The sequence below is a fragment of the Solea senegalensis genome, linkage group LG10, assembly GCF_019176455.1.
Source record: "Solea senegalensis isolate Sse05_10M linkage group LG10, IFAPA_SoseM_1, whole genome shotgun sequence".
Lineage (NCBI taxonomy): Eukaryota > Metazoa > Chordata > Actinopteri > Pleuronectiformes > Soleidae > Solea > Solea senegalensis.
Genome location: NC_058030.1, coordinates 24,189,179 through 24,207,350, shown reverse-complemented (window position 1 = coordinate 24,207,350; position 18,172 = coordinate 24,189,179). Strand labels below are relative to the sequence as shown.

Sequence of the window (18,172 nt, the reverse complement as noted above, 5' to 3'; positions counted from 1 at the left end):
TCGTACTTAAATGAGCCTGACTTAACAAAATCATCCAGCTCCTGTTTCAGTCACCTGTGAAAGTTTAATAAAACACTTGATTTTCATTTTAGACGACGATCAGATCACACTTCATCACCACTGTTCAACAAACTGACTTTATTTATAAAATCTAAAACGAGTCATTTTACATAAACAGAGTTCTTCATAAAAACAGACGCAACTGTAGAAACTAACTCCGGTGATTCAGAACACAATTACAACAGAAGCAAGATGTTGATTAAGTGTGAGACTGCTCTGCTGTTTGTGTGCTCAGTCGCTCTGTCTCTGGACAGATGGACGCAGTGTCCTCTCTGGACGCAGTGTCCTCTCTGGACAGCAGGTTGTTTCTGCGGAGGTGACAGGCCTGCTGGTACGGAGGCTGGATGGGCGGCTGTGTGGGGGGCGTGTACTCGTACAGTTTATCAGAATCCAGCTAAAGAAAAGAAAATCAGTCAATCAATAATAAATAAATTACTACATTTATCTGCAACTATTTTGAAAAAAGATGGACAGGCTACGAGGCTTGGAATGTTTCTATACAATGAAAGGGTCTATATGGACCTGATGTTTTATTTATAAAGTCATTTATTGTTATATACCAATCTTTTGATCTGCTGTAATAATGAATTGAAATGAAAATACATCAAGTTAAGGGCCTTTCTCTGCAATCTTTAGGTGAGATTAAAAGAGATTAATTAGATCAATTAATTACAGATCATCATTAATTAATCTCTCAATTTGCAATTGCTTGACAGCTTTTATTACGCACAGATCTTGGACAGACTCTAAGCGGGTATGGACAGACGTGTGCTGGCTGCAGGTTTTGCATCCATCATCACAACGTCCCGTTTCAGTCGTGTTTCAGTCGCATTTAAGTTGTGATAAGTCGTGTTTCAGTCGCGTTTCAGTCACATTTCAGTCGCGTTTCAGTCGCGTTTAAGTTGTGTTCAGTCGTTTTCAGTTCAGTCATGTTTAAGTTGTGTTCAGTCGGCGTTTCAGTCCGTTTCAGTCGTTTAAGTTGTGTTCAGTCGTTTCAGTCCCGTTTCAGTCATTTCAGTCCGTTTCAGTCCGTTTCAGTCCGTTTCAGTTTCAGTCAGTTTCAGTCAGTTTCAGTCCGTTTCAGTGTGTTTCAGTTTCAGTTTCATCCGAGGTCAGTTTCGTTTCAAGTCGCAGTTTCGATCAGTCCAGTTTCGTTTCAGTTTCAGTCCGTTTCAGTCCGTTTCCCCGTTTCAGTCCCGTTTCAGTCCCGGTTCAGTCCCGGTTCAGTCCCGTTTCAGTCGTGTTCAGTCCCGTTTCAGTCATGTGTCAGTCCCATTTCAGTCGCTTTGTTAAAAGTCTTTTGACCGAAAACAGGAAATGCCTTTTTTGGTCATTTTCAGTCACATCTGTGGTTGCAGCTCTTAGTAGAAAAAGATTCCACAGTGTGTTAGAAGAATGTATAGAAATTGAATAGAATATGTAGAAGCATGTTTGTATGTAACAGCTTCAAAATAAAACGGTTTGTGTAGTTCATGTCGTGAGATTATATCTGGTCAATTAAACGTAACCTAAAAACATGATGTGTCATAGTGAAACTGAATAACAATGATCCATGTTTCAGTTGATCTGTAGACAAATGATGTAATAAATAAATGATATATAACATATGATAAATCTGACCTGCAGAGGGTAAGTCCTGTCTGAGTCAAAGGCGCTGAGGTCACCACAGGCCAGGAACGGCACAATGACACGGTTTGGACCCTCCAGCTGGTTAAAGTCCACATCTGATGGACAGAGACAGACAGAAAACTTTTTTAAATCATGTCAAATTCAGCAAATTCATCGTCTGCTCCGAAACGCTGAGGGCGTGTCCTCACACACAAGTCACCTGCTGGCACAGGTTAGTGGAGATCTGTACAGCTGTTGGAGGAGTTGGCAGAAATACTAAACTCTCATCCCTGATCACGAGAATGGACGACGTGGAGAAGCAGGTGAAGTATTTGGAAGCAACTGAGCAAGCTAATCCGCCGGCTAGCAAGACGGATGTCAGATAGGGGACAAATTAGAAGACATGGAGTATCACTCGAGACGCAACAATGTTCACGTCGTCGGCTTTCCGGAAGGCAACGAGGACGGGAACGTGGCGAGATTCCTGGAGGAGATGCTGCCAGATTTGAACATGGAGGCGAGAGATCAAACACCAGGAGACCAATTCTAATTAATGAGTCATATTTAGCGCGTTTATGTTTTTATGTTTTAATCTCTAACAACATTCATAAAAGGGATTTGCCTTCTGTGTAAGTAGTGCAGCTTACGTTAGCAGTTTAGCTAGCCGTAGAAAAGCTCCTCGCCAAACAAAACTGGAGGAGAACATGAGTTTCTTAATCCACATCACATGCTGAAACAGACCATAATATGTGAGAAAGGCCTGATAGTTACCATAGGCGTGATCCAGCAGAGGGTTGGACATGTTGGGGATGTAACCTTCAGGGGGAGAGTAATTCTGACACACGACAAACGCCTCTACACACACACACACACACACACAGAGGAAGAGCGTGGGTTTCAGCAGTTCACACATCATGGGTTCATGAATGAGGTCAAATCTGTCGCCGGTCAACTCACCGATGCTGGAGTTCCTGCTGCTGCGAGGCTTCGCACACGTCACACCACTGAAGAAGATCTTCAGCTGAGAGTAGAGCAGGACCACGTCTTTACCTCGGAAGATCTGAGACAGGGGTTCAAACAGCCTGCTTTGGTGGATTTGAATGACGATGCTCGTGTTTACATCCGAAAAGTCTTAGGGCTGACCCTTAACCCCAAGTTGCTCCTAAATGTGTGCGAGCAACGGTAACCGACGCATCAACACAGAGCATTTCACTTTACAACATGTGTTTGCTCGAGCACGTCTTGAATAAACTGCTGTAAAATACATGTGACTGTCAAAATAAAGGCACTTCCTGTTCAACTGAATTACCTCCACCTGCTAATGCTTACTGCAATTTAACGTCATAACAATGTATAATAAACACTCAGTATCGCAAGATTGAAGTAATACTTTATCAGGTTTTCATTATCGGCTGAAAAACCAATACTGATACAAACTGATATTACATAAATAGGCCAATATCGGGCCGATATTATCGCTGGGCCGATATTATCGGACATCCCTGCGGCTAACAACTCCATGTCCAGGCAGAAGATAATCTCTTTCAGACTTCTTCATGGTCACAAGCTGCTGGTGTCTGTAAACAGCCTGGAGTGACGCACTAACTCAGTGGCCTGCGTCTGTCTCGATATAAAACAAATCACTTCCTGTGTAAAGTGCAGGAGTGTTGCTGGGCAACACAACATCTCAATACTGCTATATTAAGACACAGCTGAAGCTATGTTTAACAGAGAAAGTGCCGCATTGATCAAACATGCACTCACTTTGGCCACAAACGTTCCTCCAGGTTTCAGGACATGCGTGGTGATATTGAGAGCCTGAAACACAAGAAGGATAATATAACGGTATTAAATAAATTTAATTTAAATAACCATGAATGTTCACATCTGTGAATGTACAATATAGAAAAAACATCAACAACAAGACGATAAAAAGGTAAACATTAGGGATGTTTGATATTGTCCAACACTTCATTTCCAATTCCGATATCAACTGATACCGATACACACACACTAAACTAATTTTCTCCAGCCTCTTCCTGTGTGCAGCTGAGATGCTCAGAAAACAGATGGATGATGCCACTACAGAGTCATAGAAGGGACTGCTCCCTTCACTGCAAAAGACCTAATGCTGTGTTCACATGACGCAACGACAAGTTTACATACAAAGTCACTGCACAGGCAGGAAATCCACCACCTGTTCTTTAACTTGTCAGCACAATGTCAAAGAGCATGTGAATCCAGACAGACAGACAGACAGACAGACAGACCTCTCTACTTACAGCTAACAGCAGCTGAGCCTGGATGTACTCATCCACATCGTGGAGGCCAGTTACTGTGAAGACAGAACCAAGAATATCTCCTGAGGAACAAGTAAACAACAGGGAGACGAAGGAAAGTCAAGATGTTAGAAAGTGAGCATCAAACCATCTGGAGCTCCATCACACACCACAAGGTCGGCTGGATGACCCTCGAAATGACGGATTATCTCCTGAGCTGTGGACACCTAAGAGGAAGAAGATAGACCCCGTTCACACCTGGTGTTAACATCCTTCCTGCATGATCTGATCACAAATGTTCAGTTCTAAGTGCTGCTCTTTGTGTCTTAGATGTCAGTTATTAGAGACCCCACAGAGATTAGATTATAATTCTAATCCTGCCTCAGCCCTGTCCCTGTCTTTACCTTGGTGATGTCTCCCTGGATCTGAGTGACCCCTGGCAGAGGAGCCATGGCCTGAAGGTCCACAGCGACAATCTTCACCTGTTCAGTCGTCTCCTCCTGACCTCTGAGTGGAAAAACAAGTGCAGCGTTTGTTAATGAATAACAGTTAAATCAAAACATTCTGCCCATGTGAATATACAGCATATAAATATATATATGTGTTAAAACTATAACCTGAGTTTGCGGCTGAGGACCTGGCTCCAGCTGCCGGGGGCTGCACACAGATCTACTGCTCTGTTCACACCTGAGACATCAAGCATCACACATTTAATAAAAGACAGCTGGAGAATACAGACAGGGACAGAAGGACGGGTGGATGGGAGGCAGCAGTTAAAGGTCGGGAAGGGACTTGGTATCAGTCAGTTTTGGTATCGGTCAGTATTGGTATAGGTCAGTATTGGTATCGGTCAGTATTGGTATCGGTCAGTATTGGTATCGGTCGGTATTGGTATCAGTCAGTCGTTTTGGTATCGGTCGTATTGGTATCGGTCAGTATTGGTATAGGTATGGTAGGTCAGTATTGGGTTTGGAGTATTGGTATCGGTCGAGTATTGGTATCTGTCAGTATTGGTATCTGTCAGTTTTGGTATCGGTCAGTTTTGGTATCGGTCAGTATTGGTATTGGTATCGGTCCGGACAGATAAAAAATCATACATGTCGCATGCTTCACCTTAATCAGGGGTTGCACTACTGGAATTTGTAAGAACCACAGAAGACAGACTGTTGTTAATAATGACAAGAACTGACCTATGACCTATGATCGGGAAAACCAGAGGGTTTGATTTGTCCATGATGATAATTCATCATGATTCAAACTGATCAAATTCAGCAGAACAAAAGGACACAGACAGGAGTGAAGATGAGGAGGCTTCCTCACAGCCTGTGGCACGTGAAGAACAGAGTCAGTTGTTTGAAATAACAGCCTCTTCAACAGTGTTGTAGTAATGATGCCAGTGGTCCTTTAACATTTGAAATGACACCGGCAGTTTGTTCCTATTCCACCTGTGCTCAGATTTACTCCTGTTTTTCATTAAACCCGGGCTCAGGTTTGGCTTTAGGCTGCTTGGTTTTTAATGGAGCCACAGAGTCCAGGATGGTTTGGCAGGAGAACTGAAACCAGGACCTGAGCTCCTCAGTATAACACAGAATTAGGACATGACGACAAGACGAAATCCTTTGTGAAAAGTTGTAAAGGTTTGCTTTAAGTTACTGTTCACTGATCACACTGTCATTACACACTGTCAAACCTACTTCATGTCATCAACGGGAACAACTGCCACACATTTCTTTTTTTTTAAATGTAGTGTATCTGCAGGACTTTAGGTTCTCGCAGCCAGTGTTGACCGTACATAGGTCAGAGACGTGTCTGGGACGTGTCTGGGACGTGTGCCGGGTCTCACCTGTGAACAGATTAAATTCTTGGTCGAGCTGCAGGAGTTTAAAAGCGCTCCTTGCTCTCCAGCCCTCCTCTTTGGCTAGACGGTAGTAAATGTCCCGCTTGTCTTTGGAAGAGCGACCCATCCTGACCACCAGGTTCTCTGAAGGACAAACACGAACCTTGTTACACACATATAGGGGTTAACAACGTCACAATCTCAACCTGAAAGCAAAGGTGGACTCGAGGATTTAACCACGCCCCCAGCGTGACGTCATGCAGGTGTACCAGAGGGAAAAAACAGTGTTGTGGTTGGAGCCCATGGATGTATTATAAGAACTGCATGTAGCTCCGCCCCCTATGTCTTGAAGACAATGTTGTTATGGTGGCCACTCGTGGTACTGCAACAAAAAATACTCATGCGGCCCAAAAAGCAATTTTCCCATTGAGCACAATAGTAAAAGAGACGCGTGTAAAAGTGTCCACAGGACACCTGGAGACATGGACACAGGACACCTCGAGACATGGACACAGGACACCTCGAGACATGGACACAGGCACGTATAGATGTTCATATTCTATATTTTTAATTCATGGAGTTTCACATTTGTAAAACCTTCCTAAAGGCCATAAAAAGCCCAGAAAAATCTTATTTCCCCGAGTGACGTCACAGGTGTGTACGAGCGCAGCAAAGCGCGGTCATGTGACGTCTCTGTACGGCTGCTGTCAGGGAACCGTACGAAGACAATGATGGGCTTCTTTACAAAATAATTTTACATTACAATGTATAAAATAACAGACACAGATGGCACACAGTTAGCAGCTGATATACTACAAAAACAACATGGTTGATGGTAAGTAAGTGACGCTGCTCTTGTCCAGCCGCGATCATGCAGCCAACGCCGGGTAAAAGTGCCGGATGAGCCGCTGTTGGAGATCACTACAGTGGTTAGGGTTAGACGTGAGTGACCAGTTGTCTTCCTGTCTGTGTTTTAAAGCATCAGATCACAGGCGAACCTCGTTATCCACAGCTACAAATACACACTGCAGACAAACAGGTCACTTCATGTTTTACTCACGTTCACGTGTCGTTTGAGTGGTGTTGTGAGGTGTCCTCGAAGCGCCTGTTGAAAATAACGTATAAGGACCAGGGGTATGTTCTTCTTCTTCTTCTTCTTCTTCTTCTTCTTCTTCTTCTTCTTCTTCTTGTTTTTGTTTTACGGCGGTTGGCATCAATCTATATGAGCATTACCGCCCCCTTCTGCTCTGGAGAGTGAACCAGAAAAAAGGCCACCCTCACGACATACTCACACACGCACTGTCCTACCTTATATCCCGTATCCTTGAAGAACTTCACTACTATCCTGACTCGTGCGTTCTCACTCCTCTCCATTATTCCCTTTAAATTAAATTCCTGATCTCCTCATTTCCTGAGACTGTTTGTCTCTAACATGTCTCTTAACGCCTCAGAAGCACATGCTCCTCAGGTTCCTCCTCTCACACCGTCCTGTCTGAAGCGACTCATTCAGTGCACAGTGCTCTGGTCTTAACCGAGATCAGATTTTAATTAATTACATTCAAATTAATTAAATTACCTGCCCTCGGCGACCACTTGTCCTGTAGCACCACCTAGTGTCCAGACAGTGATGTTACAGTGGGAGGAAACCACACGAGAGACGAGCTGTTGCTGCTGAAGACTGAGAGAAGAAGAAATCAGAGATCAGCGATCATCATCATCATCAGCAGCAGCAGCAGCAGCAGCACAAGAGAGAGTCGAACCCTAACCCTCCAGACTGTGACGAGACAAGTTTACAGCAGAACCACTCTACTCTGACCGTAAGTAAACTTTTCATTTACGTTCTTACATTCACACCTGAACCAGCTGGACTTTGGGCTCACAGTCACGTGACCCGAGTTAAGCCAGAAAGATCTTTAAATCACTATCTCGTAACGTAGTGACATGATCGCGAGTGAACACGGAAGTGAGACTTGTTGGAGATGTCATTTAATTCCTTATTTGAAAAAGTATGTCATGCGAAAACGACAAAATGCGGTGGAACAACAGTGGATTCATTTGTTTTGCCGTGTGCGCCGATATTCTCTCCTTTACGGTACACCGCCCATACAAAGTCCTATTTCCGCTTATCCAAAGCGCGCACGAGGTACTAAAATGTTAAATTAGCCGTTAAAAAAATGTATATATTATCATTGTGATGAAATATGAAATAAAAATGTATTATATATCTGTGAAGAACTGAACGTTCTTCCAGAAATACATATGCATATACATGAAGATTTGACCTAACATTATTCACAAGGATCAAGTGGGATTTATAAAACATGGATCAAAAAGTGCTTTTTATTTGGGTTTGGTGATGCTTTTTGCAGATTGATAAGAGTCGTGTATGCTCAGGCTGTTGTCTTTACTAACAGGATAATATCTCAGTTGTTCAGTGTTACCAGCTCAATTAGACAGGGGTGCAGCCTAAGCCCACTATTGTTCACAATTTTCTTAGATTTATTAGCCACATTGATTAGAGCAGAGTCAAGAATGAAGGACATGTGTACTTCTTTATGCCGATGATATTCTGGTTCTGAGTCGGGATCCAACTCATTCGGTGTCCGTTTTGCTAGAAACTATTGAAGCATATTCTAAAGTCTCTGGTTATCATAAATCAGAAGCCATGCCAGTGTCTCAAACATGTTCACGCAGTCAACTAACACAATTGTTATAGATTTTATGGGCAAATAGTTGAATAGTGAAGATTTTGTCTCCTTGGAGACAGAACTGTGTCACACATTTAAACAAACATATTTTTGGAGGTTTAAAAACTGGCTTTGTAACTTGTTGGAAGGAGCCTCAGGCTCAACTCAGATGATGGAACGTGCTCGTGAGGAAATGTTGATGGTGAACAAGTGACAAATATATGTCAAGAGAGAACAGCGAAAGGTATTGTGATGTATAGATAAGTGTTACATTAAGGCAGGGGTGTCAAACTCATTTTTGTTCAGGGGCCACATACGGCACAATGTGATCTCAAGTGGGCCGGACCAGTAAAATAATAGCATAATAACCTATGACCAACAAGAACTTACAAAACATGACATTTCTTGAGAAATATAAGTGCAATTTCAACAATATCATGCCTAAATTTACTATTTACACATCACACTGGATCTATAAAGGCACAATCATTTAATATTACATTTGACATTACGTTTAGATCGTAATCGTAGTGTGAAATTTCAACAAATTCATCCTGTGGGCCGGATTGGACCCTCTGGCGGGCCGGTTCTGGCCCCCGGGCCGTATGTTTGACACCCCTGCATTAAGGGGTGGTTGAGTGCTGTATGTGTATTTTATGAATACTTAAACACTGTAAGAAGGAACACTGGTTAAAACAATGAATTTATTCATGATAAGTGACGTGTGTGTGGTGAGTAAGGGGAGAACTGGTGTTCAGCTCTTGTTTGTTGTCAACAGCAGGGCTAATATTGTGCTGCTGCAAACATCCTGTAAGAAAGACGTAATGGAAGACACACATCACCAGTAGAGTAAAAGTAACCTGTCTCACGACGGTCCAAACCCAGCTCACGCTCCCTGTTTTAGAACCTTATTCCACAGTTTTTCTACTTTCTCTGCAGTGGGTTTGTGGCATCACGTTCAAAAGAGGTTTGAAAACAATAAAGATGATGAGAAAACATAAACATTTCATATCTGAATTGAATGTCATATTTGAACACAGTTTTTCGTACTACTAAAAATGTTTTTTAGATCTTTCTTTTGTCTCCGGTTTGTCCATCAGATCTGATCGTTTCAGGATGACACAGTGTCGCGTGAGGCTGTCGGTCCAGCCGTCCAGGGGACTCGTGGATGAGAAGTTCTCTGTCCTGGTCCAGAACGCTCCACCGTCTTTCAAGCTGACGGTCCACGCCCTCTACAAGTGTAGAGACGGCCACAGCTGGGAGGCGTTTGGTCTCTACACTGCTGATGCCTCTGGGAATGTGAACGGTGTGTTGTCCACACAGACGTCTGGCGATCTTAGAATTTGTATTTATTTATGTAATTATTCTTTTGACTTTCTTTTATATAAAATCCTCACAGTTTCAGAGGATCTTAGTCTGGGCGGGACTTATTCTGGGGTTGAACCAATGGGTCTGCTGTGGAGCCTCAGACCAGTTTCAGGCAGCAAACCAGGACTCAGGTACGACAACCAGGGAAAAATAGTGGACTTCTGAGTCAGTTGTCCGTGTCAGAGCTGACTCTCCCATCATCCTTCAGGCTCAGGAACATTAATACCCAGACTCCCATGGAGGTCACAATCTCAGTGTACCCGGGTCATCAGACCGTGGGGTTTACGGATCAGGTGCCGCTGTCCAGTGTGCTGGTGGAACGCTGGTTCACAGCACCTGGTGTGAGCAGGGTCCCCATCACAGAGGGTGGACTCACTGCAACCCTCTTCCTGCCCCCAGGTAGGACCAGTGTAGAGTCCTCACATCAAAAAAGTAGAATTGTGTTGATATTGTAGTAGTCACAGCAGAGTTCTGGGTTCAGATCCACTTCAGCAGAGCTCTGTTTTTTCTGTTTTGACTCTACTAAAGGACCTGGACCGTTCCCGGGTGTCTTCGACCTGTGGGGGGGTGGAGGGGGGTTGGTAGAGTACCGATCAGCTCTGCTGGCATCCCATGGTTTTGCTGCTCTGACTCTAGACTACATCGCTCCAAAAATCACCATGGAAACGAGGAAGTTGGTGGATAACGAGTACTTTGAGGTAAACCTGATGAGTGTTCCAAATAATATGGTCATATGGGAGTAGCACAATGTAAGCAGTAGTAAAAAAAAGTATAGGATCAGATAGACTTGAATTTTGAATGAATAATACTTAATATTTAATGGCAAATCCTTGTACACAAACGTGTTTGTTTAAACGAATGGAAAAATAAACAGACATACTTTTAATGCATTTGCATAGCCTTTGTTTATTGTTCATTCTGGGTGGGATATGTGTTTTCCTGCTGCAGCGCGCCTACACAGTCCTGCTGCAGCATCCTCAGGTCATAGGCAGCAGGATTGCAATGCTGGGACTGTCGCTTGGTAGCACTGTCACCCTCAAAATGGCCATCTACTCTGAAGTGATCAAGGTAAGATGCATCTGAAGCACTATTCAAATCTCATCGTTTCTCTCTGTAGGTTTGGTCAGTGGCAGAGTCTCTGACTTTTGCAGTTTCTCCTACAGAACAGAGCTCAAGTCGTCAAATCTGAATGCTAATCACCCTGAGATTGAGGAAATGACATAATACTGTATAATCTGACCTCTCATGAATGTGGATTGTAGTGATATTAAACAACACAGAATGTGATCATTTGCCAAACTCTTTTAAGAAAAAATAATCACATTAAAATGGTACCAAGACTGTTTAATGTAATGTAATCACAGATCTTTATTTTTTCCATTCAATTTCCACTTTTTTCCTAGTATAAGATTTATTTTTGCTCTAATCATCAGTCAGTGATGTCGGTTCATTGTTTGTGAGATGTGTCTGTCTGTCTCTCTGTGTGTCTGTCTGTCTCTGTGTCTGAACAGACTTATCAAATCCTTTTTAGGTTGTCCCTTTTTTTGTGCGCCTGCACGGAAGTAACATTTAGGCATAACATTACGCTTATCTTTTAGGAAATGCTATTGCAATATTTAAGCATGTCCCAATCCGATATTGATCGGATTATATCGGACTGCCTCTAAAATCTCCAGTCCATTCCGCTCCAGCTCTTCTATCCAGCAGCGCCCGTTGTGATCACGTGGGCTCAGCGTGTTGGATGCATGTACTGTAGATCACATGATCACAACAACAGTGTGTGTGTGTGCTACTGCTATTTCAGAGGTTAAACATGTTTCTTTAACCTCTGAAATCAGAGGCTAAGCTAGCCGTTAGCACCATGCTAGCTCATCCTGAGGCGAGCTGCTAAAACAACATTATTTCATAAACCAGAGTCACTCACCCTGTGTGGGTTGGGCTAATCCAAAATAGTGAAAACTAGGGGGGTGTTCTCTGAAGACACGCTGTTACCTGTGAAACACAGCTGCTCTGAAAACACCCCCATTAGCACTTGGTACTTTCCGCCTGATGAAATGAACCATAGACTGTATGAAATCACGTAGTGAAAAAGTATTTAATATTAATATATACTACTAATATACACTAATACTAATATTTATGTCTCAGCCATGCAACGCGACTTTTAATACAGAAGAAACATTGTATCTGTTTTGTTTGATTTATTTGTCATACTTACATTTCAACGCTCCGCCATGTTGTATTGGAAAAGATTTGCCGGTGGCGGGCACAGAATTATGGGATACGGTCGGCCGAGAAGGACACACCAGACCTGTCCTTCCCGATCACGCTAACGTCGCCCACATACGAACGAGTCGACGTAGACTGTTTGAATTGGGACGGCAACGAATACACACACCGTAGTCTCTGTCTGTCTGTCTGTCTGTCTCTGTCGTGTCTGTGACACTGTGAGGACAGCTTCAGTGACTGACAGACAGCTGTCCTCACAGTGCTCTGTGTGTTCATGTGTTTTTATCAAAAAGAAGAACACATCTCAGAAAAGAGGCGGATTTACAATTTAAGTACAATTACAGTAACTTGTATTTCAAAAACAAATGATGGACTCAAGTTTGAAAGAATGGACACAGAGTCTGAGAGTGTCTGTGTGTGTCTGTGTGTGTCTGCAGCCCAGGTGTGTGGTGTGTATCAGTGGGTCACATGTGCAGCCAGTTGATGGATCTTTGAAGGAAATACTGGCTTTCTTTGCACAGTAAGTTGATCTGATTGTTTTTTCTTTTCTTCTGATCTTCATGTTTCTGAATAGAATAAAGTGTATTTAATTATCATTGCAAAGTACAACAACATTGAGGTAGAAACCCTCACATCAGTGTAAACAGGTACTACAAACAAGTTCCAGACAGCTGTGTCCTGAGGCATGATGGTAAACGCTTTGTATTTTTATAGTGCTCAAAGCTGCTGTACACTACAGGTCTGCCATTCACCCATTCACCCATTCACTCACACTTTCATACAGTGCATCTATGTGCAGCATATTTTCTATCACTCGTCTTTCATAGTTATTCACAAGCTGCCGGCACAGTTGTCGGGAGCAACGTGGGGTTAAGTGTCTTGCCCAAGGACACATCGGCATGTAGACCGGGAATCGAACCCACAACCTTCAAGTTGAAAGACGACACTCTCTAAGCAGTAGTGAAAAGTAAAAGTATAGGATCAGATAGACTTGAATTTTGAATGAATAATACTTAATATTTAATGGAAAATCCTTTGCTGTACATGTTACTGTCTGCTCTACTTTTGTATTGGTACTGCATTGGTACTATTGTATTGGTACTGTATAGGCTGCAGCAGAGTCAGAGTAGTTTTATAAATACAAATATACGAGGGCAGCATTGGACCTGATACTGGTGTTGCGATCATCCCTTCGGAAGAGAATCCACTGAAGTCAGCTACATAAGTTTAATTGCACTCGCAGATGAATTATTTGGAATTTATTGGGCAAAGGTCAAAATGGCTTCTCAAAATATGTTTTTGGCCTCTAGAATATTCTATCATATTGATGTGAACATGTAGACAACAACATTGTGATTAAAGTGAAACTGATGGTCGGTGGAGGTCTACAACTTCTACAGAGTGCCACATGTTGCACTGTGAGTCATTTCATACAAGTCAAAGATAATGAATGTTTTTCTTCTTTTTTTTGATGGTCAAATCAGAAATAGCGAAAAGAAACGCCTCAACGAGGAGAACCAGTCGATCCTGCGAGATCTGCTGCTGCCAATCCCGACTGACCCGTCGTTTAAAGCGGATGTGAGTCACACTGTTCACTGAACATGAACATCCCTCGCATGTGGACAACGTTCAGTACGACCTGCGTCCTGGATAACCTCATTCTGACCAGATTATGCTCAGAGTTTGGGATTAAAATGCCCCCAAACAGCGCTGTAATTTTACTTTAGATTTGGATTCTCAGATAAATTGAATTATTAATTATTATTATTAGTTAATTAATGACGATGACACGGAAGAAAGTCTAGTAATAAAGCGCAGAGAGAGCTTGTTTGAGGTGATATTAATGAAGCATCTGAGGTGAACAGATGTTGAATATATCATGTGATCTAACACTGAAAGAATGATGAATGAGAGTATAATACACTGAGGATGATGTTCTGTTGTGTTGTATGGTTCTTAACGGCGTTAACGCAAACCCATTTTAACGGCGTCAGTTTTTTTATCGCAAGATTAACGTTCTTTTTGGCCGAGCAAACTTTGGAGTTTTTTCCACATGCTGTTGCAACAACTAGCAACGTTAGAAAAACAGATCTAGCTGGACCGGAAACAAAACAACAGGCACGTGAGCGGCCACAGTAGTAGCTAACGTTGCTGTTTGAGTGGATGGCGAGCGCTGTGTGCTTCTCCGTCTCTAAGCGGGCTCTGGGTATCCAACGCAGCCTGGATCATTTCTCCACACGCTCCCCACATCCAAGTCAAGGCAGAACCCCAACCACCGAAGACCACTAGCTCCTTTAGCTCGGATTAGCTCATTACGGTAACAACACATTAAACCACGGGACTGCGTTTTGCTGTTTTGATGAAAGTAACGCAAAAGTAGTGTGATGCATTACTTTACAAAGGACGCAAGATTATTACATTTTTTACACTAGTAACAAATGTTATGTAATATATTGCATTTTGAAAGTAAACCTGCTAATTTATCGTCTGAATGGTGAATAAACACCAAAAGCTGATTGTTTGCGGTGATGTTCGCTTAGAATCTGCAGCAGGGGAAGAAAAGTGAAATGTTGCTGCTGCTGCTGTTTGTCTCTGAGCAGGTGGGACGACTGCAGTGTCCTCTGTTGCTGGTTGTAGGTGAGGACGATCACAACTGGCCTGCCTACGAGTCTGCAATGGATGTGAGTTAACTGACCTGTACATGATCATGTTAGAGAGCAGGATGAATCTGAATCAAGTCTTTTATGAAATTCCAAATCGACCAATACTCATATTTAAATGAAATATGGAGAAGAAGAAGCCGGAAGAAAACAAATGAGGTCTGTGATGTATTTAAGATTTAAATATCCATTTTATATATTTCTATTGCAAACTCTTCTCTTCCAGATGAAGGAGATGATGGAGCAAGCGGGAAACAGCCACCAGCTGACTGTCCTGTCTTACCCTAGCACTGGTCACCTGATTGACGCTCCGTACATGCCACACGTCCGATTCAGCAACTTTGTGTCACCTGGCACTCGTGAGAAATGTAGGTTGACTTTGACGCTGGTAATTCTGAAGATGGAGACGGAGTTTTAATGTTGCTTTTGTTTCCTACTCTTTTCACAGCTGTGGTTCTTTGGGGTGGAGAGACTGGAGCACATTCTCATGCTCAGGAAGATGCCTGGAAGAAGATGCTGCTCTTTCTCAGGGAGAATCTGTTTGCAGACCAAAACCCTGATGATAAGAAATCAGTCTGTTAGATAACTGACAAATAGAAAAGTAATCATACCCACAACCAGACAACCTGGTGTTAATAATGAACAGCTGTGATTTTCACCTCTAATTTCGTACTTATTCTCACACCTATTAGTGCCTGCTTATAGAGCGGAATCATTTTGCAACTGACACCAAACCATGGTGACATCTGACACTCTGGTTGAACCGTTGTGCTTCTCTTCCATGTCTTCTCAGGAAGAAGTCTCACTCCCAGACATTATACCAGAGGCGTAACTGTAGGCGGTGCAGCAGCTGCAGGTGCACTGGGGCCAGTGCAGAGTGAGTCCTCTCAGTTGCATGTTGGAGGTGTATGAACAGTGAAAACTCTACAGCACCACTGATTCACAGTCCAATCCAACTTTAGTTGTTAAGCACTTTAAAACAACCACAGTGAACCAAAGTGCTGTACGGAAGAAGGCATGGCAGCTCACAAAGGGGATAAGATTAATCTAAAACAACTCAAATAAATTAAAAGACATAAAAACCCACAATAAAAACAGATCAAATAAAATGAATAAAAAAAACAACTTAGACAGTGTCAAAGGCCAATGAAAACAGCGATTTAAAAACAGAGGCCTGTGTGATGTGCGGTGGCAGATCATTCCATCGCTCCAGGCCTCAACAGCAAAGGCTAAAATGTACATGCAGTCAGTGGAGTGAAGCTGAAATGGGGGAAATGTGCTCATATTTACGAGTGCCAGTTAAAGGACGCGCTGCCGTGTTTTGCAATGTCTTTAGACAAGCGATGGAAGAACTGGCCTTTATTTTATCTTCTTCAAAAGCCGTGATCTGACTGTCAAATTTAAGATTAGAATCCATTTGAACTCCCAGGTTTGTGATGGTTGGCTCGATATATTTAAAGGTTAAAAACCATCCAGGCCTTTATGTCATCCAGACACCTAAGAAAAGGCTGAATGGAATTAGTGAACTTTCTTCTGAGAGGCATGTGTAGCTGACATCATCTGCATTACAGTGGAATGTAATACCATGCCACCTAAATATAGAGAGTGGGGGCAGATAGAGAGAGAAGGGGGCCTAAAACTGAGCCCTGAGGAACCACATAGGCGGATACAGAGTCACCAAGGCTGACAAAGAAAGTACCATCTGCCAAGTAGGACCTGAACCACTCCAGTGCTGCACCCCTAATGCCCACTGCTCTCATGTCATGGTCCACTGTGTCAAAAGCTGCAGTTGGATCTAAAAGCACAATAATGACACCAGAGTCACCAGAGTCAGAAACTAAAAAGATATCATTAAAAACTCTTAAAAGAGTTGATTCTGTACTGTGCAGAGTTTTAAAAGCGGATTGGAAAACCTCGAGAATATTGTGCTCTTCCAAAAAGGCTAATAATTGACTGTAAACTGTCTTCTCGAGGATTTTAGAAACAAAAGGTAACTTGCAGAGAGGTGTATTATACGAACTGTGGGATCTAGAGCTGTTTTTTGATCAGAGCTTGCACCGCTGCATGTTTAAGATTTTCACACCTGAACAAAGACTGCCAGCAGAGGAGGAACTGAACATGTTGCACACAACACAAGAGAGAAGCCTTCACTGCTAAGCTAAATTGTAATGCTAGCAAAACCACCATGCATAAATGTATGTGAAAAATAGAGTTCAGCAAAAATGTCACCAACAGAAGTGAAAGCAACAATTGATTTTAGAGCTGCAACTAACTATTATTTTCACAATCGATTAATCTGTCAATTATTTTCTCGATTAATCGTTTGGTCCATAAAATATCAGAAAACCTAAAAAATGTTGGTCGGTGTTTGTCAAACCTGGTAATGAATGATGTTCTCAAATGTCTTGTTTTGTCCACAAACTAAAATGATTGACTGTTAATGATTTTGTTGTTGAAAATATTCACATTTAAGAAGCTAAAACACTCAGAAATCTTGTTTTAATCATGAAAAAAATCTTCAAACCGAATGATTATCAAAATCGTTGTCGATTAATTTAGTAATCGATTAATAATCGATTCATCGTTTCAGCTCTAACTGATTTACGAAACAAGTGTTTGAGTAATAATAATGATGACCTCACTACAGTATGAATGAATACATTAAACTGAGAAAAATAATGAAAACAAAGACAGATTACCTGTCACTGCTGTGATGTGTCTGTGGGTCTTAACAACATTAATATTTAAGCATTTTCAGGGACTTTATGTATCAGAAGCAACTGTGGAAATTAGGACTCAGGATCTTAGTCTGGATGATGGATGTTCAGAGTTCACTTAAAACCCAGACCAAGTCACTCCTTTGGTCTGGATATCATTCCAAAATCTCTCGATGCTACATCTGAATGACCTGTAACACACACACACACACACACCGTTTTCTGGCATGGGGTGGATCTCATCAGAGGATAATCTGTTGATCGAAAAAGTGCTGAATTGGCACCAGTGATGCAGTTGTTGGGCACCTGCGGTGACCCTGGGGCGGAGGTGTGTGGAGAGTGAGAGAATGATCTTCTCCACCTGTTCAACACAACATCATTCAGCTTTTTCACATAACTAACAGGTTTTAAACCACAAACATGCATGAATACAGTATGTTTTGTTTGAGCAGTAAAACAGTCCGATCACGCTATCAATTTGGCACTATTTTCTGGCACGTATCGCTACGTATCACTACGCCTGCAGCCGTGCAAGTCACAAGTCGTGTTTCAGCTGTTTAAGTCAGAGAGAGTGAGGGAAATTAAACCAACACTGATGATGAACCACGGAGAGGAAATCCAACACGTTATCTGGATCAACCAGAGTACACAGACGAGGAACTTTACCACAGAGAGAACCAGAGTACTCAGACAAGGAACTTTACCACAGAGAGAGAGAACCAGAGTA

General features: G+C 42.4%; 2 protein-coding genes across 3 annotated transcripts; one reads left to right on the top strand and one right to left on the bottom strand.

The window, feature by feature from the left end:
* Positions 1-44: 44 nt before the first annotated feature.
* ftsj1 (FtsJ RNA 2'-O-methyltransferase 1) lies at positions 45-7,002 on the bottom strand. Of its 2 annotated transcripts, XM_044036558.1 has the most exons (11): positions 6,845-6,993; positions 5,791-5,928; positions 4,565-4,634; positions 4,352-4,454; positions 4,096-4,174; positions 3,951-4,003; positions 3,433-3,486; positions 2,626-2,728; positions 2,440-2,523; positions 1,681-1,784; positions 45-454 (listed from the first exon to the last, which is right to left on the bottom strand). In XM_044036558.1, the coding sequence occupies exons 2-11, from the start codon at positions 5,909-5,911 to the stop codon at positions 260-262; spliced, it is 966 nt and encodes a 321-aa protein (XP_043892493.1). In that variant the 5' UTR covers positions 5,912-5,928; positions 6,845-6,993; the 3' UTR covers positions 45-259. The 2 variants fall into 2 exon arrangements, with proteins under 2 accessions (XP_043892493.1, XP_043892492.1); XM_044036557.1 differs by having other exon boundaries at positions 2,440-2,728; positions 6,845-7,002.
* A 481-nt stretch (positions 7,003-7,483) lies between these two features.
* Positions 7,484-15,827, top strand: LOC122776161 (acyl-coenzyme A thioesterase 5-like). The gene is made up of 11 exons (XM_044036556.1): positions 7,484-7,601; positions 9,572-9,777; positions 9,871-9,970; positions 10,048-10,238; positions 10,368-10,537; positions 10,788-10,907; positions 12,506-12,588; positions 13,553-13,646; positions 14,669-14,749; positions 14,955-15,096; positions 15,177-15,827. Exons 2-11 carry the CDS (start codon positions 9,588-9,590, stop codon positions 15,308-15,310), a joined length of 1,305 nt encoding a protein of 434 aa, XP_043892491.1. The 5' UTR covers positions 7,484-7,601; positions 9,572-9,587; the 3' UTR covers positions 15,311-15,827.
* The last annotated feature ends 2,345 nt before the right edge of the window (positions 15,828-18,172 follow it).

Bases quoted from the DNA above. Each gene is read 5' to 3' on its own strand.
- ftsj1 (XM_044036557.1), bottom strand. From the start codon at position 6,998: ATGCCAACCGCCGTAAAACAAAAACAAGAAGAAGAAGAAGAAGAAGAA. The intron at 4,635-5,790 runs GTGAGACCCGGC...TTGATGTCTCAG, and splicing joins AGAATTTAATCTGTTCACAG to GTGTGAACAGAGCAGTAGAT. The intron at 455-1,680 runs GTCAGATTTATC...TCTTTTCTTTAG, and splicing joins ACAGGACTTACCCTCTGCAG to CTGGATTCTGATAAACTGTA.
- LOC122776161 (XM_044036556.1), top strand. From the start codon at position 9,588: ATGACACAGTGTCGCGTGAGGCTGTCGGTCCAGCCGTCCAGGGGACTC. The intron at 9,971-10,047 runs GTACGACAACCA...ATCATCCTTCAG, and splicing joins GGCAGCAAACCAGGACTCAG to GCTCAGGAACATTAATACCC. The intron at 12,589-13,552 runs GTAAGTTGATCT...TGGTCAAATCAG, and splicing joins ATACTGGCTTTCTTTGCACA to AAATAGCGAAAAGAAACGCC.